The sequence below is a fragment of the Puma concolor genome, chromosome B3 (genome assembly GCF_028749965.1).
Source record: "Puma concolor isolate L17-30 chromosome B3, mPumCon1.1.hap2, whole genome shotgun sequence".
In the NCBI taxonomy this organism is placed as follows: domain Eukaryota; kingdom Metazoa; phylum Chordata; class Mammalia; order Carnivora; family Felidae; genus Puma; species Puma concolor.
This window is the reverse complement of record NC_141672.1, coordinates 148,820,222-148,843,828: the sequence shown is the minus strand read 5'-3', so window position 1 is coordinate 148,843,828 and position 23,607 is coordinate 148,820,222. Positions and strand designations below refer to the sequence as shown.

General features: G+C 43.5%; 1 protein-coding gene across 2 annotated transcripts; it reads left to right on the top strand.

The window, feature by feature from the left end:
• The first annotated feature begins 336 nt into the window (after nt 1-336).
• On the top strand, nt 337-23,607 carry MORF4L1 (mortality factor 4 like 1). 2 transcript variants are annotated; one of them, XM_086711770.1, is made up of 13 exons: nt 337-551; nt 5,722-5,768; nt 7,410-7,477; nt 10,832-10,948; nt 12,451-12,537; nt 12,961-13,041; nt 15,442-15,467; nt 16,186-16,274; nt 17,404-17,505; nt 18,612-18,700; nt 19,192-19,364; nt 19,856-19,940; nt 22,874-23,607. In XM_086711770.1, the coding sequence occupies exons 1-13, from the start codon at nt 512-514 to the stop codon at nt 22,956-22,958; spliced, it is 1,089 nt and encodes a 362-aa protein (XP_086567896.1). In that variant the 5' UTR covers nt 337-511; the 3' UTR covers nt 22,959-23,607. The 2 variants fall into 2 exon arrangements, with proteins under 2 accessions (XP_086567896.1, XP_086567897.1); XM_086711771.1 differs by lacking the exon at nt 10,832-10,948 and having other exon boundaries at nt 352-551.

Genomic DNA, 23,607 nt, shown 5'->3' with positions numbered 1-23,607 from the left:
ACAGATGGGGCTGTGGTCACTTGTGTTGGGGGCGGCAGGTGAGGGGCTGAGGCGGGAACAGGGCTCACATTCAACCACTGAATTACTCTGACGCAGGCGACACTGAGGCAGCGCAAATGGAGGGCGGTGGGCAGGCTCACAAAGAGACCCCAGCCCCCGCGGGAGCCCTGACCGGAAGACCCTTCCCCGGCCTCCCTCCCCTGCCCCTCCCCCTCCCCCTCCCCGCCCGCGCAGCCTCCCCTCCCCCCTCCCCTCCGAACTACGGCTCCCGGCGTGCCCCGGGGCGGCGCGGGCGCAGCGGCGCGTGCGCGGCGTGCGGCCGTTGGCTGGGGCGGCGGCTGCGCGGTCGCGGCGCGGTGAGGTCTGCGGGCGCTGGCAAATCGGGCCCGGGATGTAGAGCTGGCGGTGCCTGACGGCGCGTCTGACGCGGAGCTGGGTGGGGTAGAGAGTAGGGGGCGGTAGTCGGGGGTGGTGGGAGAAGGAGGAGGAGGCGGCGGCGAATCACTTATAAATGGCGCCGAAACAGGACCCGAAGCCCAAATTCCAGGAGGGTGAGTCCGGGCCCCCGGGGAGAGGCGGCCGGCGGCGCGGGAGAGGCGGGCCCGGCCGGGCGGCGGGGGCTCGGGGGCTCGGGGCCGGGGGCGACGCGGGCCGCACCCGCGGGGCTGGCGGGCAGGGCTTTGTGCGGAAGGCGCATTGCGGCGGCGGGCCTCCCTCGGCGCGGGCGGGACGGCCGCGGGCGAGGCCGTGGAGCGCCGGGCGCGGCGGGGCCTGGGCGTGCCGGCCGCCCCGGGAGGGAAGCGGGCGCGGGCGGCCGCCCATTGTGGGGAGGCGGCGGGCGCGCCATGGCGGCGACCGGGCGGTGATGTGGCGTGGGGGAGGGGAGGCGGCGCTCGCGCCGAGGGACCGCGCGGCCCGGGCAGCCCCCGGCCGGCGCCCCAGCCGCCTGCCGCCGAGGGGGCTGCGCCCGGCGGCGCGGCGGGGCCTGGCCGGGTCTCGCGTCTGTGGCGGGAGAGGCGCGCTGCTGCGAAATGGCCGCTGCGAGGTGGCCGCGCCATCATGGCCGCCGGCGCCCGGCGCGGGCCGCGCGCGCAGCGCCCCCTTCCGGCGGCCGCGCGCTTCGGGGTGGGCGGTGCGGGGCGCGCAGCCGGGATCCGGGGCGGGGCGGGGCCGGAGGGGCGCGCGGGGTTTTGTGCCGCCCGCATCCTCCGGCGTGCGGGCGCGCTCCCGGTGCGGAGACCCGGTCCCGGTGCGCCCGCGGACTCCCCGCCCCGAGGCTGAGTGCAGCGACGCTGTACGTGCGGGGACTCGGACGCTGGCTTCCTTTGGCTTATTAATTGGCGCTTTTTTTTTTTTTTCTTTTTCTTTTTTTTTTTTTTTTTTTTTTTTGGTGAATACGCCTTGGCTGACGGTAGAACCAGACTTTGTTGGGAGATCTTTAGTGTTTACGGTTAACGCGTCTGTTCGCGTACATCAGAGTGGGGGCTTCACGGTAAAGTAAAACAGAAGTAACGTTTCCTAGCCGAGCAGGGACACCTTCAAAGTACCGTTCATCGCGGTCGGTGGAGCTGCGAGTCACCATAGACGCCCAGACGTCTGCCAAAAACACTTGTCGTTGCGGGGATTTTCAAACTTGTAGACCCCTTACCCCCACACCAAGCATGCTGTCACTTTACGGACTATTTGAGAAGTTATCAAGGGTATTTTTTATAAGGACTGGCTCAGTACCTGCTTTCTCCTACCGTGAAAAGTTGCGACTACCTCCTGTGGGTTAAGGTTGATGTTTTTTTAATCCTGATGTTTTAGGTCAGGGATTTTTAGTCTAGAAGTTAGTGGGTAGAATATAGGTCTATCTGAAAGGAAGAGGGTTTTTTTTTTTGTTTTTTTTCTTTTTTTTGTCCAAGTGAGATTTTGTATTTCAATTACGAATCCATCCTCCTCTTAACCCCCCCCCCCGCCCCCCTGCACAGTAGTGTTGGCAGTGCAGCGTGGACCATCTATTCAGCTGCTCAGTCAAAATTACGGTAGTTGTTGGATTAACCAAGAGTTTGCTCCATCAGTTAAGGAGGTCATGTAACATCAGAACGTGACCGTTAAAATGCTTTGATAACCATCTCAATATAATTGGTTTCCTCTGTAATACCACGTGTTTCAGGTAGTTACAAAAACATTCTGGGAAATGACCCATAGGCTTCGCCAATGGCGCAGAAAGTCCACCCCTGCTGTAGGACATGGAAGGAAGATCACGGAGGTTTGGAACAGTCAAGGGTGGCTTTCTGGAGAAAGTGCTTTAGTTCTGAACTAGAGGGAGGAGAGAGCCAGTAGGGGGATAACCACCCAGGAGAAGCCGTGTGCTGCTGTAGTGCTGAATCAGACAAGAGTAGGAACCAAGGTGCCAGTAGTAAGGTTGGAAAGCTGCGCACCAGAGTGTTGGCCCTTACTTACCATCACTTTCCAGATGTGTTTTCTACTCTTGTGTTAACGCTGAATTGCCGGGCCATCTTTAAGAAGTTATTTGGGGGCACCTGGCTGGCTCAGTCGGTTAAGCACCGGACTCGATTTCATTTCAGGTCCTGATCTCATGGCCTTGGGTTTGAGCCCCACGTCAAGCTCCGAGCTCAGCATGGCTTGGAGTTCTCTCTGCCCCTCCCCTTTTGCACACACTTACTCTCTCTTTTTTTCTAAATAAACTTTTAAATGTTGTTTATAAGATGTGTTCAGGGAATGCCTTGAAAGGAAAAAGTACTACCCTGTTGGTGGTAACAGAATTGAATTAAGACACTGCAGAAGAATTGAGCGTATGTGATGGTGGAAATATGAATTATCAGAAATAGTACTTCTTTCATGATTCCCTTAAACTTGGAGGTTTTTCTCATTTAATAATGCTCAGCATATGTTAGATAAGCGGTTTTTAAGCGTGGTGACTATTTTGTACTGGACTTGATCCTCTCTTTCAAATTCTCTTCCAGCACATGGTAAAGAAAACTGTTTAGGCCTTGTCAGGAATTCACAGGCTGGTGGTAGCTTGTTCGTGTTCCTGGTGAGCATAGACCAGTGGGAGGATGGCGCCTTGGAATCTCAACCTTGAATTTGAGAGCATTGGGTAGAATTACTTTCGTCTTACGATACTAGAAGCATTAAGAGTGGAGAAAGGCTGCAAAAGCCTGATAACCATGGTTTGCTCTCTTCCCCAATTACCAGTCTTTTTCTGCAGTTTTATTATGAGAAGTAGGCCATAGGCGTTTGTTATCCTGGTGAGTCAAATGCCTCCAAGCAGGCTGCCATCCGTCAATGCACTAGTAGCTGCAGTGGAGGTCAGAAGGGCCCCAGCCCCAGTATAGTTGTCTTTGGAGGCAGCCAGGAAGACAGAGGAATAAGGCCCTTTCCACAGTGTCTTTAAAATGTACCTGAAGAGTGAGGTTAGGAGACACAGGTCCAATCTTTGCTGCTGCTGTTTGTTTGCTACACCTTATTCATGTCCCCAGGGTCTCAGTATTCAGTGGTGGCTCCACTTTGGATGGGCCGTAGCCACTGGCACACTCCAAAGCTGGTCTAAACCCCCTCCTTCCAGTTCCTGTTTTGGTTAATATTCCCACCAGCCTGAAAGTCAGTTTAAACTTTCTGTTTTTGCTTGGTTGTCCTTAATTTCTCACTGCTTTTGGTTCCGATCTATTTCTTCCCATGGACTGCTGGCAGAAGTCTTTGATTTGTTTCCCTATTTCCAGTCTCCATTGAAGCTCTGCACAGGCCCATCTTCTGGCACGTTCTTCAGAGGGGAACCACTGCACGGGAATTACAGAGAACTTTGAGCAGAGTAACATTACTCAGCCTGCTCGGGAGGTTCTAATACAGGTCTCTGGTGAAGCTTGAGAATCTGTAGTTTTATTATTTTTTAAATTTATTTATTTATTTTTGAGAGAGAGCCAGCTGGGGAGTTGGGGGAAGGGAGAGGGAGAATCCCAAGCAGGCTCTGAGCTGTCGGCGCGGAGCCTGACTCAGGGCTCAGTCTCCCAAAACGTGAGATCATGACTTGCGCCAAGGTCAGAGTCAACACTTAACTGACTGAGCCACCCAGGCGCCCAAAAAATCTGTAGTTTTAAAAACTCCAAGAGATTCTTGGTCAGATTTGGGAGTTCCTACAGGATGAAGTCCACACTTCATTACATGACATAGAAGGCAGGCACACCATGATCTGTTTAACATTGATTTCTACTTTTACATGTTTATCTTGTGCTCCAGCGATAGTGAACTGTTTATATTCAAATGGTAAGGAGTGTGATAGTGTTACCTTGTCATGTTTCTGTGCTGCTGTACCCATTGTTTCCTTAGTAGCTCATCACTCCTATTGCATGTGAAGATAAAAATATGAAATCCAGCGAATTGTGCAAAAACTATTTGCTTCCATATCTGTGCCCCCCATTGATCTGATGGTGCTCAAACAGGTACAGGAAAGACTGGGTATAAATATGTTGAAAATGAACGTATGGATTTGCTTTAGGATAACTTTTTTTTTTTTTTTTTTTAACATTTAGTTTTGAGACAGCATGAGCGGGGAGGGGGCTGAGAGAGGGAGAGAGAGAATCTCAAAGCAGACTCCACACTGTTAGCACAAGCTGGACGCAGGGCTTGAACTCATGAACCATGACTTGAGCCGAAATCAAGAGTCCGACGCTTAACCAACTGAACCACCTGGCTGCCCCACAGTGGTCAGTTTTTGAAACTTACAAGCAGCAGTTATTTTTTAAAATAGTGAAAATCTTGGGGCGCCTGGGTGGCTCAGTCGGTTAAGTGTCCGACTTCGGCTCAGGTCATGATCTCGCGGTCCGTGAGTTCGAGCCCCTCGTCGGGCTCTGTGCTGACAGCTCAGAGCCTGGAGCCTGTTTCGGATTCTGTGTCTCCCTCTCTCTCTGACCCTCCCCCATTCATACTCTGTCTCTCTCTCAAAAATAAATAAACGTTAAAAAATAAAATAGTGAAAATCTTATTGCTGTCTAGTTTCTTCAAAGTTGAGCTAGTAGGTTGTTTTCGTAGTTTTAGAGCTAAAAGAGCTAACTGTGGTGGAGTACTTTTGTTACCTCTGGGTCTGATGAAGCCCAAGTAGACTGAAAATAACGTGCAAGAAATTGGTTTCTACTGTAATCAAATGTAATTTTCAGGTACTGTCAGGAATTACCTACTTGATTTGTCTGATGAGCAGTTGGCTTCCAGGTCATCCTCTAGTCCCTTCCATTTAGTTATTCTTGCAAGTCTGAATGGTAGGTTCAACATAGAGTGTGATTTCCCAAAGTTAGAATTTTATCTGTTTTACTTGCCCGGGAAAAGGTTTGGAACCAGAGATAATAGGTAGAGCATAAGGTCCTCATTTTGGAAATATTTTAAAAATCTTATTTTCAGATGCACATTGAAACACCCAGTCCTGCCAGTAGGTAGTTACTGTAGATTTTATTGGCTTAGTAGGTGGTAGACTATCTGACTATCAATCCAAATAGATTGATAGTCTAATACATTGATTTTTGCTGTTTACATCACATCCTAGGGTGTTTTCTGTTGTAGGGTACTGTTGAAGTTTGATCTGAAGTGTTTTTCTGTACGTAGCCTTACTCTTCCGGTTTTGCGAGCAATAACAGTACAGCTGTGATGGCCCTCACGTGCGACTCTTAGATACAAAGAGAAATGAAAATTAACTCCTTTTTTTTTTCTTTCTTTTTTTTACTTTTACAGGTGAGCGAGTGCTGTGCTTTCATGGGCCTCTTCTCTATGAAGCAAAGGTATGAAACCTGTTTTCCTTTGACAAGTTAGCTAAAATTATTGGTTAGATGACTTGAGTCGTAAGAGAGTTAGTTGCTTTGTTCCAACATTTGTGATTCATGGAACCCCTCGTGTTCTCTTTCTGGGTGTCTGACTGCTTGCTGAGTGGGCCAGACAAAGCATTGCCACCTTGCCATTGTCTCAGTGACCTGCGGAAGGCCCAGTGGTTGGAGTATTTGAGGGGAGATAAAAGACAGGTTTGTGGGAGCAAGTTGCATTGTGTTGTTAATGACTTGTGAGGACATCTGGCCAGTCACTTTCATGTGTAAGTAGTTGTTGAGTAAGCACTGAGGGATCTATTACGTTAGGGATAAAACCTAATGGTAAAAATGTGAGGACATTTAACTTCTTTCTGTTGGCTCCTCTGTCAGAGTTTGAATCGCAGGGGGCTTCCTTTCCTCTGTCAGTGTCATCCCAATTGTGAAAACTGGTTTTACGTTTAGCCAGAGGTAAATGAAATGGTGAATTCCCAAGTAAAAAGTGTTTTTATTTTTAGTATTTTGTTTCTGGTAATTTTTAGTGTAGATATTTATGGTGTGACTATTTTTAATAGTGGTTTTAAAAATGGTCTGCATAGCAATACAGCCTTGAGTTACATGCAATTTCTGCAGCATTCTTGGTGGGTAGTTTATGTGTGTCTGTGAAAATGGTCTTAACAATTTTGAAGTGTGTCTCCAAATAATAACCAGTTTCACTACTTTTCAGTTGTTTTGAATATATAGATGTGTGTTTTTAAAGTTCTAAAATGGCTGAATTTGGATTCATGGAGAATCCGGTCAGGAACGTCATGTGTACGTGCATATGTCCTCGTGATGTAATCCTAATACAGTTTTAAGTAAGTTGTGAGTCCTCTTGATCATTTATATCCCGGAGTGTTATTTTTGTTGCATCAACTGTGGCACACTCCGCTTTTCTCCTGACAGCTGAAACTCCAGGGAACAAGTTTTAAATGGTGGTTGGAATAACTTAAATTGTCATGATTCTCTTGGTTGTCTCAGATAAAGACTTTTAATCCATGACGGAGAGTCGTCACTTTCACTTGTCATAGTTAATACCTTTAATGATTTGTTCTAATTTGTTTGGCTGCTTTTAAGAAGAACATAAAATGTTTTTCATCTGTCACTTTGCTCGTTGCTGATATTTTGCAGCAAAACAGTTTGCCTTCCATAAGTTAATGGCGCTTTCTAATAATAGAAAGGCACTGTCTAATTTTCTTTAGCTGAATTTGGTTTTTGAAATAAGTACTAGTTTCTGGCTGGCTAGACTTTGAGAAAGTGCAAAAATGACTTTCATTAGCTGTTCTCAGAGAGCTACTCCAGCCCATTGAGTTAAGGGCCGGGGGATCTTTTATTACAGTTTTTCAGCTTTGCTGGGCTGACTTCCACAGATTGTGACTCTAAGGCAGCTGTAGGGTGGCAGTGTGTGCAAGTAACCCGAGATCCTGGATGATTTTCTGTTTGGCAGTCCTGCTCTCTTGTGCTCGTTTTGGTCCCCAAGGTTTGAGTGGAGTGTCTGAAAGATTGCATACTTGAAAATCATCCAGGTGGTTGTCGCCTTTTTCGAAAACGATTTCTGAGTGAATTTTCTCTTTTTTATTTCAGTGTGTAAAGGTTGCCATAAAGGACAAACAAGTGAAATACTTTATACATTACAGTGGTTGGAATAAAAAGTGAGTATTAGTATTAGATCTTTAAAAGCAATTGTATCTCTTAACAAGGTAGCTTGTGTCGTGTGTGTCACAAACGCATGCTGCTTTCTTTTAAATTTTTATTAAAAACGTTTTGGTAACATTTTTTAAGTTGGTTTATTTATTTTGAGAAAGAGAGTGGGGGAGGGTCAGAGAAAGGGTGGGTAGAATCCCAAGTAGGCTCTGTGCCGTCAGCACACAGCCTGGTGCGGGGCTCGAACTCATGAACCGTGAAATCGTGACCTGAGCTGAAGTCAGATGCTTAAGCAACTGAGCCATCCAGGTGCCCTGCACACCCATGCCTCTTAATTTTTGGATGGTTTTACTACATATTGAAGCAAGGGTGAAGCATTTGTGGTATGATGAAAATAATAGAAATAAGGGTACCCACCATTTCATTTTAAAGTCTTTGGATGATTTCTTGTGTTCTAGTGTAATGTCTAATCGTTAGTCAACCAACTGCTCTTTTTTTCTGGTTTTGGTTCATTTTAGGACAGCTTGAGTTTTTTTGCCTTAGCACCCACGCAGTTACGTATGTATGTTACTGCAGTTAGTTATATTCAGAGCTAGTTGGATTATTCTGCTTGGAAAAGGAAAAAGGTTGCCTCATTAGGAAGTAGTGACGAACTTGTATTCTGAATTTTGGTAACATAAATGTTGGCACAGAGTGATTTCCTGTGGTTCATTTTTTAGGATATGGTTTAATACAGATACAGAGATTTAATTGCCTAATTAAACTTAATTTTTCACCTTGAAGAGTTAGACTTTTCTTTTAAAGGAGTGGTGTATTGATCCGTTATGGCGAGTAGACAGTGGTCGCAGATTGAACGCGTTCTAGAATATCAAGCCAGGGGGGAGCTCTTTTTCAGTGATGGGTCTTCTCGGGACCCACAGATACGGCACATCTAATAATTTACTCATTTCTGATGCCTGAAATGGAATAGCCTGTAATTTGTACTATGAGAGGTTTTAAATTACTTTTTTTAGTGTGTTTTGTCCTTCAAAAATAGCCAGAAAGTAGTTTTTTGGGGGTTGTTTTCTGGCATCTTTGAAGGCTTTGTGTCCCTTGAGCTGTGCTCTGGTACCGAGTTCTCCGTGTGAACAGGCTGTCAGGTTGGAGGATTACTCTGTTGCTATGGAAGGAGCTATTGTCTATGACTTTTACTGGCCCTGTGACTTTGGTCTTGTTTCATGTGGTCCTTTACCAGGTGATCCAGCCCAGTTTTATTTGTTAGAAGAATTTTTTTTCACAAAATGCTGTTAGCTGAGAAGAAATACCAGACCCTTTTTTCCATTAGTATAGTTGTAGAAAGGTGGAAATCTAAAATGTGTCAAAGTACATTCCTGACAACTTGTAATTTTTTCCCATTTAATAATTAAACTACTTCTAATAATGGCGGGGAAGATTTTAAATATTGAGAAATTGGGAAAATAATGGAGAAAATGATCGTTTTGGGTTTTTTTGTTTGTTTTGTGAGAGGGACAGCATGAGTGGGGGAGGGGCAGAGAGAGAATCCCAAGCAGGCTCCGCTCTGTCAGCCCAGAGTCTGACTCTGAGAGAGCCTGACCTGAGCTGAAATCAAGAGCTGGATGCTTAAAACTCCCATGCGCCCCCAAAACTATCCTTTTGTCTTGGAGAAGTAAACTGTGATTTTTAAATGTGATTTCAGTATTAATGCTAAATTATTTCTAACATCCAGGAGAGTTTACCATATGGCTCCTAGTGTATGTTGTAGTTTCCTATTGAGAAAATGTTTAAGCTCTAGTTCAGTCTCCTAATAGACTTACTTTACACACTGATACTATGTTACCATTGGTAAGATTGAGAGTGTTACCATGTGATAAGAGTCTCCATTCTCTACAGGTAATAGAATGTCGACTTTATGCATGTTACGTATAGGAAAGTTAAAGTTCATCCAGGAAATCAAAGAAAAACAAATAGTAAATTCATGGCATAGGTTTGCCCTCATTCCCATTTAAATAATTGTTTTAGGATTTGTGTTTTAATTTTTTTATGTATAATATTTTGTATAAAATTACGTGTAGATGTGTATGGCTTTAAGACTGGATTTTGAGTGGCATTTGTAGCTTACGAGAAATTGAAAGTGCCAAATGATTGTATTTCCTGATTTTATAGCTTTAAAATAATGTTTTTCCCTTTGTTAGAGTTCATTCAGTAACACAGGTAAATGATAGACTGCATAGATTTTGTTTTGCTCTTTGTAAAGCGAATTTTATATATTCCTTGGAAAAAGAATTTAAAAATGGCACTCAACATTGGAGATATTTCATATCTTCATAGGTGTAAAATTGAGGATATTAATGAACAAAGGTAGATGTGTTTTTGGTAGTTGATTTGGAACATAGATAAATAGACATAATGTTGGAAAGTTTGATTTTTTTTGTGAGTAGAGAAGCCTCGAAGCCCATTTTGAAATGGGAGCAGTTATTCAGCAGCCCAGCAAGTGTGTTATGTGTGTGTGTTTTGTTTTGTTGTTTTTTTTTTTTTAGTGCTGTGTAAGCAGTGTCACCGGTCATTGTGATTGTGGGGGTTAGTGACAAGCTACCTTTAGAAAATTCTGAACTTGTTTAATGTTTGTGACCTATAAAAATTTCTGAGTGTTTGGCTTTCAGTTACTATCCTAGTAGTGATGTTCCTCAGAACAAAAAATGTCATTTAATTTTCCTGTGGTTCAGCAAGGGTTTTAGCTTCTGACACATAAAGGAAATGAGGATTGATTTGGTCTTTACTTTTTCATTAAATTTTTTTTTTTTTTTTAAGTAAACCCTGTTTTTTTAAGTAAAAAACCCTGTTTTTTTAAGTAAACCCTACCATGGGGCTCAGACTCACAAACCTGAGATCAGGAGTCGCATGCTTTACCTACTGAGCCTGCCAGGGGCCCCTTGATTTGGTTTTTAGATCAAAGTTATTTTAGATGCATTTTTTTATCAGAGGGGGAAGGGATTTGACGGGAACTACAATGGAGTTAGGTGGTAAATAAAAATTTTCCAGCTCTGCCTAATTCAGAGAGAGTTGGAATAGATAGAAGTAGATGTATAAATAAAAATCAGATTCTCGTTTTGAAAATGGTTTGTAAGATTCTTTTAGAAAGTCATACAACAAAAGCCCAATCTGCAAATTGGAATTTTTAAAATTTTAGTTAAGTACATACTTCTTTCACAGTAGATAACATATTTCTAAATTTTCAAAAACCTTACCGGAACTCGTTGACACAGACATTTAAATATTCCATCGGTAAATAAATCTTAATAAAGCTTAAGCTAAATTCTGCACCTAGTTACTGAGATTACTTTGTACTATGCTGTCTGTATCAGAAGTGCTGTGAGGCCCAGGCGCTCTGAAAAAACTTTGAAGACACGTGAGGATATTGTAGCCCTTTTTCCTGTTCCTGAAGGAGCTCCCTCAGTACACCACCCCCTCCTGACCTCTAGGTAAATGCATGTTTTAAAGTTTTCTCTAGGAAATCATGTTGAGGATTGCTTTTTAATTATTTATTCTTCTTTTGGTTATCTTATGTAAGAGGTCAGAGGTGGGAAATCATTTGCTTTGGATACATCTATTTGTGTCACTAAAGGAGCTCCCTCAGCAGGAGAAAAGCACTTTGCATGAATAGTTAAGCATTCCCTAAAAAATACCTTGCTTTTGTTTTCCCCTTTGGAAAAAAACACATCAGAAATCTTTTTTTGTGGTTAAAAAGTTTTTTTTAATGTTTATTTTTGAGAGAGCGAAAGAGAGCACACATGCGTGCAAGCGGGGAAGGGGCGGGTGGTGGGGGGACAGAGGATCAGAAGCAGGCTTTGCATGGACAGCAGTGAGCCTGATGTGAGGCTCGAACTCAACAACCTCAAGACCGTGACCTGAGCCGACGTCGGACACTCAAGTGACTGAGCCCCCCAGGTGCCCCGACACTCGGACATCTTGAAGGAAGGAGCTTTTCTAATTGCCAGAATGCTTATTTAAAGAGTGGTCGGTTCTTCCTTTTGATGTTTAGGAAGCCATCTCTGGTTCTGTGCGTTCATGAGTGAGTGAAGGTTGAGGATGATGTAGTCTGATAAACCATTGTAATCATTTGATTTACAGTATTTGCTGAGTTGGTGTGGATGATATTTGTGATAGACCTGATAGATTTCTGACAGACCTTGAGTACTTTTTATGGTTCGGACTCTGAACTGTTTGACATGTATTATTTCTCGTAACGATACTGTAAGGGTAGGCACTGTTATCTCCCATTTTATAGGTGATGAAAGTGAGGCACAGCTAGTTCTGTAACTTTGCTGTTACATAGTTAGCTAACTAGCTGATCAGTTTTCCTTCTTTAAGATGGCAGCTTCTTGTGGACTCCCATGCTTCACTTTTTTTTGGAAGTTAAAATTCTTAAGATCTCTTTATTCTGTAAGGATAATTACTTAAGGGCTCTTTTTTTTTTTTTTTTTTTTTTCCCCCTCTTTAGAGAGAGAGGGCGCAGGGCACAAGTAAGCCAGGGGCAGAGAGAAGGATCAGAGAGAGAAGTGGGGCTCACCCAAAGTGGGATTCGAGGTCACCTGAAGCGGGGCTCGAGCTCATGAACTGTGAGATCATGACCTGAGCAGAAGTCAGATGCTTAACCGCCTGAGCCACCCAGGCCTCTCTGCTTAGGGACTCTTAATGTTAGTGCCATACTGTACTCATTTTAAGAAAGGATTTGAATAATCTGTTTTTGGAATCTGGCAGTTAAGGTTTAGGGTGCTGCTTTTGAGGATGTAGTTTCTTTCTCTCACAGCACAGATTTTCACTGGATTTTCATTTCAGTTGAGAACGGATTTGTAGTCCCAATTAATTAAATCTCAGAGAAATCCAGAGTCTTGCCTCTTGGATCTCTACAAGTAATTGGAGGCAGGGTCTGAATAGTAGTAAAAATGTCTTTGAATGATAATTTAACTTTTGTCTTTTACAGTTGGGACGAATGGGTTCCAGAAAGCAGAGTACTCAAGTACGTGGACACCAATCTGCAGAAACAGCGAGAACTTCAAAAAGCCAATCAGTAAGTTTGTTTTGGCAACACGAGTAGGAAGAGAAATGTCTGTCTATTAGTTCTGGGAAGTGGAATGAACAGGAGAAATCCTGTGGCCTGCCTGCCAGAAAAATGATTCTTGGTATCTGTCAGCTGCCGTGTTGCGGCTTTGACTTCAGTCAGAGAAGCCTTTCCTAGAAAAAAGGAAGGGGTAGCAGACCAGTCATTTCTGGTCTGTCCAGAGAGTTAGGTAGGAAGCAGCAGGATGTCGGAAGTTTCTGTAGTTGGAAATGCACCGTGATCTTGTTGGCTCCCGGACTCTGTGGGAGTTCTACTTGGGAAGGGCACAGGGGATCTCAGTTTGAATATAAATTTCAAAGTGGGATCAAGCTGGCACAATTATTTTTCCACGTAAGTACTCGTTTGATGACTTCATTGGAATTCTCTTTGAAGGGAGCAGTATGCAGAGGGGAAGATGAGAGGCGCTGCCCCAGGGAAGAAGACCGCCGGCCTGCAGCAGAAAAGTGTTGAAGTGTAAGCAGACCTGTTTTAATTTGGCGTATCGTTATGGAAGTGATCGTTCCAGAAGTGATCGTTCTAGAAGTGAGCTTCAAGCTCCATATACCCATCGTCCTGTATTAGAGTTCACTGAAAATGGAACCTGGAACATTTCAACTTGAAAAATGCCAATGAGCACTCCTTTCTCAAGCGTTCAGTTGTTTGAAAATACATAATAATTACATATCCCTTAATTTCCCTTAGCAGGTTTTCTACCCTCCACCCCCTTTGTTTTATGGTGAAATGTACGTAACATAAAGTTTACCTCTAACTCATTTTTAGGTGTATAATGCAGCAGCATTGAATACACTCACTTTTTTTTTTTTTTAAGGGTCTATTAAAGAATTGCTTTATTAATACAAAACGTACGAACTATTAAGTGCTAAGAAATTCAGATATCTAACTCATAGCAAAACAGGTGGCAATTCAACATCCAGGGTCGACAGAGCGCTTGGAGACTGCCACAGATTAGACTCCCATAGTTGAGAGGGCATCTTCAGAGGTGAAGGGGGGGGGGGGCAGGTGTAACAGCTTTTCAAGTTCCCTCTCCTCATCAAGGATCATGAGAGGCACTCCATTCAAGGGGAGGTGTGCAATCTGGTGCTCTGCAAGCAGGTCAGAACTCTCAAAATCTAAAGGATTGAAGGGAAAGAATTTTTCTATTTCAGGATAGGTGTCATCCGAGGCTGGAACAGTGCTTTTTGCTTCGACAGTCTTCTCAGTTACCTTTTTGGCAGAGAAGAGCTTAGAGAAAGGATTGCAAACAACAGCAGCAGTTTATTATGTGAAATCTGTTGCATAGGTTGAGAAATTAGCTTGCTTATTAACATAAGCAAGAAAGTTGAAACAAGAATGTCAGTCTGTTGTTGGGATTCATTCAAGTGTAGTTTATAGATGTTACGAGTTAGGGTTAGTTGTCCGTGTTTTTTCGTTGTTTTTATGGTAGAATGAGTGGGTCAGGAATGTGTGTGTAAAAGCTCTTGGTTGCTCTTGGTCCTCACATGTTCTTTTTTTTTTTATTTTATGCTTATTTTTGAGAGAGAGAGAGAGTGCGATCAGGGGAGGGGCAGAGAGAGAGAGGGAGACACAGAATCCGAAGCAGGCTCCAGGCTCCGAGCTGTCAGCACAGAGCCTGACGCGGGGTTCGAACCCACTGACCGCGAGATCATGACCTGAGCCAAAGTCGATGCTTAACCTCCTGAGCCACCCAGGCGCCCCGGTCCTCACACGTTCTTGACATCAATTAAGTAAAAGTTCCTAGTTTAGTCTGACTCGGAAATACTGTTCAGACTGAACACAGATACTTGTGTTCCAGAAGTTAAACTTAGAGAAACAGGAAAAAACCTGTACTTTCAGATAGATGGCCAGCTTTTTGTATTTGTAACGGAACATAAGTTAATTTGAGTTGTAAAATGAACCTTTTGCTCTAAATTAGATGAGTACAGTTAATAACTTATAAATACTTTAAAAAAAATTTTTTTTAATGTTTATTTTAGAGAGAGAGAGAGCACAAGTAGGGGAGGGGCAGAGAGAGAGGGAGACACAGAATCTGAAGCAGGAAGCAGGCTCCAGGCTCCGAGCGGTCAGCACAGAGCCGGACGCGGGGCTCAAACTCATGAACTGCGAGGTCATGACCTGAGCCAAAGTCGGTTGCTTAACCAACTGAGCCACCCAGGTGCCCTATAAATACTTTCTAAAGCTGTAGAAGGGTCAGCACACTCCAGTGTGATGGTTGGGTCTCACCAGATAAGAGTCCATAATCTTGGGCTTTTTGCAAACCCATTTCCTTGCATTCTGTAAGTAGTTGGATGTGGAATTAAAATGAGTCGTTTACTGTTTGCCGGTTGGTAAATGAACGAGTGAAGTTGCTATTGGAGATGATGACTAAGAGGAAGGAGACATTGGTTTCAGAAGGAAAGAGCTTATGAGGTGTCTAAAAGGAAGGACTATGTACTAGGGAGAAAGAGGGTGGAACGTACACATTTACCAGTTCACTGAACATACACATTCACCAGTTTACTGAAGTAACGGCGAATGCTGTCTTTTGGAACTTGGATTTTGTGGAACTAGTAGGGTAACATAAACTACAGTATGGTTATAATTTACATGCTGTGAGCTTGTAAATTAAGAGTATAATCCTAGAAGTCTCCCGATGTGGTTTTGGTTTATTTTTCTATTATATGGAGGGAGGTGTGAATTTAGCCAACTGTCAGTGAAAATTCTTAATGTCTGAGCAGGGCAACTATATTTACAGCCTGATCTTCTCATCCAAGGCAGTGTTTCTCTATGAACTTAACCCTGGTAAAAGGGAATGTATGGGGGCGGGTGTACTAGCAGTAATCACATATTTTTCTTTTTTTTTCCTTCTCCTTTTAGGAAAACCAAAAAGAACAAACAGAAAAGTAAGAATATTAACTTGGTTAAAAATAATTATTTTACCTTCGTAACATTTACATTTTGAAATCAGTGTTAAGCTTTAAGAGTTACAAAGTTTTGAGAGTAAGCTTATGTTTGGTGATCTCAAAGATGAGTCACAACCCTGTACATAGTTAGGTACATAGTAGTAGAGAGCCAACTTTGAGAATTCTTTTTACAATGGAAAAACCTTGTAAGCGTTTATTATTTTCATGTTCTTTAGTCTTAGTCATTAAGAAGATAGTATTTTTTAATAAATGTAAGATAATGTTGCTAAATGTTACTTAATTTTTTTTTTTTTTTTTTTTTTTGATGTTTATTTTTGAGAGAGACAGAGACAGAATGCGAGTGAGTTGGGGCAGGGAGAGAGGGCGGCACAGAATCTGAAGCAGGCTGCGGGCTCCGAGCTGTCAGCACAGAGCCTGACGCGGGGCTCAAACTCACGAGCTGTGAGATCATGACTTGACCCAAAGTCGGACGCTCAACCGACTGAGCCACCCAGACGCCCCACTAAATGTTACTTAATGCTAAATGATAGGACAATTTATAAAAGTTGTATTTTTGGTAGGACTACGATTCTTTAGATTCAGGTAACACCTGTGTAATGGAAAAATAAGAAAGAGGGTTTATCGGGAAAGTATTTTCCTTAAGAGTGTCTCCTGTATTAAGCCGAGAACCTCCTGTCCTTGTCCTGCATGTGTCTAGCACCTGGAAATGGAGATGGTGGCAGTACCAGCGAGACACCTCAGCCTCCTCGCAAGAAAAGGGCCCGAGTGGATCCTACTGTTGAGAATGTGAGTTTTTAACATTACGAATAGCACGTTAGTGTTTCTAGTCTGTGCAATAAAATAGAACTTCAGTCTTGAAAACATTGTTAACATGGTTAACTACTGCGATGAAAACATTCCTCTTTTTTGGATTAAGGATTTTTTTTTTTTATACATCTTCTGTTTTACATGTAGCTCTGCATGTGTCCCTGCTGTGTATGTCCTCCCCAGCTCATCATCAAATATTCGTCTGTAAGCTCTATGTTCACATACAGGACTAAATATTTCATTGGTATTCGACTGTATAGACTTAAGAGCTCACGTTAAATGGTTTAGTATGTCCCAAGATGATTTAATAAACCCATAAAAAATGCCACAGAAGCTTTATCTAGCCTGCATATATGTGTGTGTGAATATGAGTTTAGAATTCTTAAGTGATAAAATGTCTTGTTTCTGATTTCCAAAATTAGGAATTTGGAAGTGTGGTTTTAGTTTTCAACTGACAGTTACATTTCTGAAGCTGAGGTTAGGAAGCAATGGTATACTCCTAAAGAGTGTATGTTTTGAAAATAGGCAACTTCAGGCAGTTATTGAAGACTTCATTAGAAGTCAGGACACTTAATTTTATGTATAAAGAAGTAACTTTAATCTGTATAGGATAGTCCTTAGCTATTAAGAGAAGCTTCTTTTCTCCCAGCAGCTTAGCTATAGGGATTTTTCATTTACGATTTTTGAAATGCCAACTCTGGCAGTCCATTTGAGTACTTGAATTAATTCAGGGGAGCCTGGGCGGGCTCAGTTGGTTGAGCGTCCAACTCTTGATTTCAGCTCACTCAGGTCATGATCCCAGCCCAGGGTTGTGGGATCAAGGCCCAAGCTGGGCTTCAGATTAGGCTCCAAGCTGACAGTGCAGAGGCCGCCCTGCTTGGGATTCCCTCCCTCCCTCCCTCCCTCCCCTTCCCTCCCTCCCTCCCTTGTTCCCTTCCTCTCCTCCTGCCCCTTCTGTGTGCGCTTACTTGCTCTCTCTGTAAAATTAAAAAATATAGCATATACGTATGTACTTGGTGCCTCTAAATATTGAGAAAAACCCTGAATTTTGGTGTTGCTATTGAGCGAGAAAAGACAGATTTTTAATGCCCTTCCCTTTTCTGTTCAGGAGGAAACATTCATGAACAGAGTTGAAGTGAAAGTAAAGATTCCTGAAGAATTAAAACCGTGGCTTGTTGATGATTGGGACTTAATTACCCGGCAAAAACAGGTACCTTGAAAGCTACACAGATTGTAACCTGTAGGGTACGTTCTTGCTGATGTGGAAACAAATTTTAAGGAAAAAATTGTATAGACTTGGCTCTTGAAGGGGTGTGATTGATGAATATTATTTTAATTCAGAGACTGAATAGTTTGATCATCAGAAGGCATGTCTTGGAAAGGATAGAAGAAATCCATGAGTTTTTAGCGAGAAAAGGTGGCAATAACTCGGTTTTGGAGCTTTCTAGGATAGGAAGCCCTGAAAACTGGTAAAGATGAAGTAGCAGGTGGTTTCTGTTCTGTCACTGAAAATGGGGTGTCCTCACGTGGTGTTGCTGCTGCTGGGCTGTAGGAAGCACACAGTTCTCTGCCAAGTATTCTTGGCCTCCCAGACAACCTGAGTGTTCTGGCCGAGACGTGTGGTTACTAGTGGAAAGGAAATCGGGGCTTTGTGAGGTACGTGTGTGACATTGCAAGAGTGCGGTCCTAGACCTCAAGTGGAGAACTTTATAGGACAGATGCACCAAGTACTTAGAATGAACAGCATGGGCGGGAGTGGGGATGTGAAGATTTGGCGATAAGGAGACCTACGAGACCTCCATCGTATACAAATGTGGACTCCGTTTGGTTCTTGATTCGGTTCTGGAGCTGAACTACTGCGTTCAAACCTTGGCTTTACCACTTAGAGTTTGGACAAGTTACTTGGCCTCGGTAGGTCTCTGCCTCACACTAAAGATGTGAGCACGACCTCAGAGTTCACGTATGCTTCAAGTGGGGTGTGGCACATGGTACACACAGGGTACATAATGACGGTGTCTTGGAGGTGCATTTCTGCGTGGTGCATTCCCTCCGTAGTGAACAGTGTGTGTGTATCTGACAGATGCCAGTCTTTAGAGCTGTGGTGTCCAGTACGGCAGCTGCTGGTCACATTTGGCTCCTTCCTTGAAATTAATAAAAATTTTTAGTTCCTTAGCCACATTACCCATGTTTTAAGTGCTGGAGAGTGCCATTTCCTGTTTTGTAATACTGTTGGTGGTCTTTTATTGCCTTAAGACTTTTCTGTTGTAATTTTCCTGTAAAAAGAACACTAGTGTTCAGGTGTATTTTTTTTCACAGCTGTTTTATCTTCCTGCCAAGAAGAATGTGGATTCCATTCTAGAGGATTATGCAAATTACAAGAAATCTCGAGGAAACACAGATAATAAGTAAGAATATACAAATCTTTCAAGTGCATAGGAAGATATTTTAAGTATTCTTCTTTCCAAATCTTAATCTTTTGAAATGTCCACTTCCTCTAAATGCCATCAGAAACTAGCAAAATAGAATATCATTGATTTGACCTGGAGTTTGGTTGGCAAACTTTTTCCTTAAAGGGCAGATGGTAAACATTTAGGTAAAAGTGAAGCTATTATGTGTTAAGTGCATAATATAACCATTTAAAATACAGTTGTTTGAAAATGTAAAAGCCATTCTCAGCCTGAAGGCTGTGGTTTACTTAGCACTGGTTTATTTTTGGAATTGATTTCTCTTGTCCTTTTGTTTAAATCTCTTGTTTAAAAAAACCTGTTGGGTAAAAATTCATCGTCATTAGTTCAGCCTTCAACTCTGGTCCCTTGCTCTCGTATGGGTTGAATTAATCCCCATTTCTCAGTTGTCCGTGACCTGCTTTGCAAGTACACATTTCTGTCTTTGTCAGGGAGTACGCTGTGAATGAGGTGGTGGCCGGCATAAAGGAGTACTTCAATGTGATGCTGGGGACTCAGCTGCTCTACAAATTTGAGAGGCCGCAGTACGCGGAGATTCTCGCAGACCACCCGGACGCGCCCATGTCCCAGGTGTACGGGGCGCCACATCTACTGAGATTGTTTGGTAATGTGCCATTGAGAAAAAAACTTTTTTCTTTGGGTTTTTGATATTTTTGTCTTTCCTAATTAATCTGAAGGGGTTACAGAAAATAACATTCTAAAATACTCCATTCCAATTTGAGCTTTCTGTTGAAAATGTTATCTAAATTTGTTTGAAAGTTAGCATCTCTGAGACCATGTATTTTAAAAGAATCTGTGATGGGGGCGCCTGGGGGGCTCAGTCGGTTGAGCGTCCGACTTTGGCTCAAGTCATGATCTCGCGGTTCGTGGGTTTGGGCCCCGCGTCGGGCTCTGTGCTGACAGCTCGGGGCCTGGAACCTGCTTCCGATTCTGTGTCTCCCTCTCTCTCTCTGCCCCTCCCCTACTCGTGCTCTGTCTCTCAAAATAAATGTTACAAAAAAAATTTAAAGGAATCTGTGATGATTGTGTTTGGTCATGTAATGCCCGTGGTGCTCCCTTGGATGTAATCTTGACTACTACATTTTATCTCCACAGTACGAATTGGAGCCATGTTGGCCTATACTCCTCTGGACGAGAAGAGTCTTGCATTGTTGCTGAATTATCTTCATGATTTCCTAAAGTAAGTGTAACAGTATGCCTGAAATTGGAAACATGAATTAGTACAGTGCCCTGAAACTGGCTCTGACCTGTCAGCACTGTAGATCATAGCACGTGGGAAGACGCGAGTAAATGGGACAGAGCGGTACAGGAGTGAGTGGAGATGTCAGTGGGACACGAATGCGATGTGGACCACTGCGCGAGGTGGAGCAGCGCCTTGGAGCCGTTGGGGAAAGACGGGGACCGCTGGCTAGTGTTCTGGAAGGAAACCATCAGATCCACACTTTCTGTCAGGCAGTGAAATTCTAGATGAATCACAAGTTTAAGTCTAACAGTGAAACTACTAAGATCAAGAAGAGTGGTAATATTTTTGTTATTTTTATAGTGAGAAAAGTCTTTGTAAATAGTAAAATCAGGGGGTTTGGCTGGCTCAGTCGGTTAAGTGTCTGACGCTTGATCTCAGCTCAGGTCATGATCCCAGGGTCATCCAGGGTTGGGAGTTGGAGCCCCGCGTCATTGGGCTCTGTGCTGACAGTGTGGAGCCTGCTTGAGATTCTCGCTCTCCCTCTCTCCCCCACTTCTGTCTCTCTCTCTCAAAAGAAATAAACTTTAACAAAACAAAACAGATATTAAACTCTATATAGGAGGGGCACCTGGGTGGCTCAGTTGGTTGAGCATCCGACTTCAGTTCAGGTCATGATCTCATAGTTCATGAGTTCGAACCCTGCGTCGGGCTCTGTGCTGACAGCCTGGGGCCTGGAGCCTGCTTCGGATTCTGTGTCTCCCTCTCTCTCTGTTCCCCCCCTGCTCACACTCTGTCTGTCTCTCAAGGATAAATAAAGATTAAAAAAAATTTTCTTTTAACTCCATATAGGAAATAATTTATGTAAAAAGTTAAAATTCTGTGATAAAGTAGTAACACACGAAGAATTTTTTTTTTTTAATTTTTTTTTTTTTTCAACGTTTATTTATTTTTGGGACAGAGAGAGACAGAGCATGAACGGGGGAGGGGCAGAAAGAGAGGGAGACACAGAATCGGAAACAGGCTCCAGGCTCTGAGCCATCAGCCCAGAGCCCGACGCGGGGCTCGAACTCACGGACCGCGAGATCGTGACCTGGCTGAAGTCGGACGCTTAACCGACTGCGCCACCCAGGCGCCCCAAGAATTTTTAATAAAGATGATCAGACGAGTGAAAAATAGGACATTGGGGTTTCACAGAACTGGCAGTACGGGGGGCTGTCAGAAATGCGTTCAGTGTCCGACGATCCAAATAGCTGTGTCTCAGTGGCTACAGTTGAATGTATGAGGAAAAGGGCCGTCGTGGTTTCTTCACCTTTTTAGAGGGCATTTTGGCAGTGCCTGTTGAAAGTTCAAGTGGGAACTTAGCTGGTAGAAAGGCTTAAGTGCACAAAAATTTTCAAATACATGAGGATTTAAAATGTATGTGTATAACAAAAATTTTTAAATGTTTGCTTATTTTGAGAGCACGTGAGCAGTGGAGGGGCAGAGAGAGAGAGGGAGAGAGAATCCCAAGCGGGCTCTGGACTGCAGGTGCGGAACCCGATGAAGGGGTCAAAGCCAGGAACCATGACATCATGCGTGACCTGAGCTGAGATCAAGAGTCAGATGCTTAACTGATTGAGCCACCCAGGCGCCCCTAGACTCTGTGTGTATAATAACGAAGAATTCTAAACAGCCAAACTGCTGTTGAAGGCATGTCGGTCCGATCAGGGAAGATTCCCATGTCGTGTCCACTTAGAAAATCAAGTTGCTCTGAAGAGTATATGTGTGGTACGATTCTCGTTCATGGAGAAAATCTTTAGTGTTTGGAAAAGACCTAGAAGAAAAGTGTGGATCATACCAAAAAGTGGGTTATTTCTTGGGCGTAGTTTTGGGAGGGAAGGTCATGTATTTCTGTATTTGAATTTTCTTAAAATGATACCATGTATTTTGTAATTCTAAAACCGCAGCACATGCTTGCAAATCTATAGTCCTTGCTCTACTAGTGAGACGTGCCGTAGAGTCCTCTCTTTGCCTCGGTTTCTTTGTGAAATAAATGTACTATTTACTTGATACTTCATTTCAGGTCCCTTTGATTTTTATGGTGTTCATTTCAAATTTAAACCCGAAAGTGTCACTTTCTGAATCTGTATTTAATGTAATGAATTTCAAAGAGCTAAGGAAAACATCTAGATGTTCTTTTTTCTTTCAATGTTTCGTTTTGGAGGCGGTAGGGTGGAGGAGGGGCGGGGGGGGGGGGGCACAGTCTGCAGCAACTCCGGGCTCTGAGCTGTCCGCACAGAGCCCAACGTAGGGCTCGAACTCACGAACTGTGAGATCATGATCTGAGCAGAAGTCAGACACTTAACCCACTGAGCCACCCAGGCGCCCCTAGATGTTATTTTAGGATACATTTGTGGGGCGCCTGGGTGGCTCAGTGGGTTAAGCATCTGACTCTTGATTTTAGCTCAGGTCTTGATCTCCCGATTCAGGAGTTTGAGCCCCACATCAGGCTTTGTGCTGACGGCACGGAGCCTGCTTGGGATTTTCTCTCTCTCTCTCTCTCTCTCTCTCTCTCTCTCTCTCTCTCTCTCTCTTTCTCTCTCTCCCTTTCCCCCTGGCCCCCCCCCCCCCCACGCTCACTTCTCACTTTCAATAAATAAACTTTAAAAAAAAGGATACAACATTTGTTTTGAGAAGATGTCCAAGCTGTCGAGTTGGTATTCTGAAGACAGCCAGCTATTCCTGTTTTGAAATGGGGGAGCAACTCTGGACCTTTATGCATTGTTGTTTGGTCCATAACCCTGACTGAGTTGTAACTCTGGTTTCACTGTGAGGTTGCCATTATTTTAGTGTATTTTAAGAGAAATTGTTTTGTGCAGCTCTGTGCCTTGATTTGGATCAAGGTGTACGATTCTTTTTCGTCTCCGTAATGAATAATGTTTTATTTTTAGATACCTGGCAAAGAATTCTGCAACCTTGTTTAGTGCCAGCGATTATGAAGTCGCCCCGCCTGAGTACCATCGGAAAGCTGTGTGAGGCGAGGCGCTGACGCTGTTTGGATTTCTGTAAACACAGTTTTGTTTAGTCCTCCTCTTGTACAAATGACGTACTTTGCAAATGTTAGTGTATAACAGAATTGATGTTTGTTTTCTGTTTGATCTTAAACAGAGAAAATAAAAGGGGTTATAGCTCCTTTTTTCTTTTCTTTTTTTTTCATTTCAAAGTCGCTACCAGTGTATTCAGTGATGGACGACGAGAGACATACTGTAGAGTGTTTTATTGCCTAGTCGACAAAGCTGCTTTTGAATGCTGGTGGTTCTATCCCTTTGACACTCCGCACTTTTATAATATGTGTTAATGCTGTATGACAAACTGCTCTGATTCCTAGTGCCAAAGGTTCGATTCAGTGTATATACCTGAACACGCTCATCCGTCTGTGCTCCTTTTTTTATGGTGCTTAAAGTAAAGAGCCCATCCTACAGGCCGTCCATGCTGTTCCTTAGGCATCGTCCCTTTGCTCCGATTGTTGAAGAATGGTGGCTTGTTTCATGGTTTTGTATTTGTGTCTAATGCACGTGTTAACATGATAGACGCAATGCGTTGTGTAGCTACAGTTTTCTGGAAAAGCCAATCTTTTAGGAATTGTTTTTCAGATCTTCAATAAATTTTTTCTTTAAATTTCAAA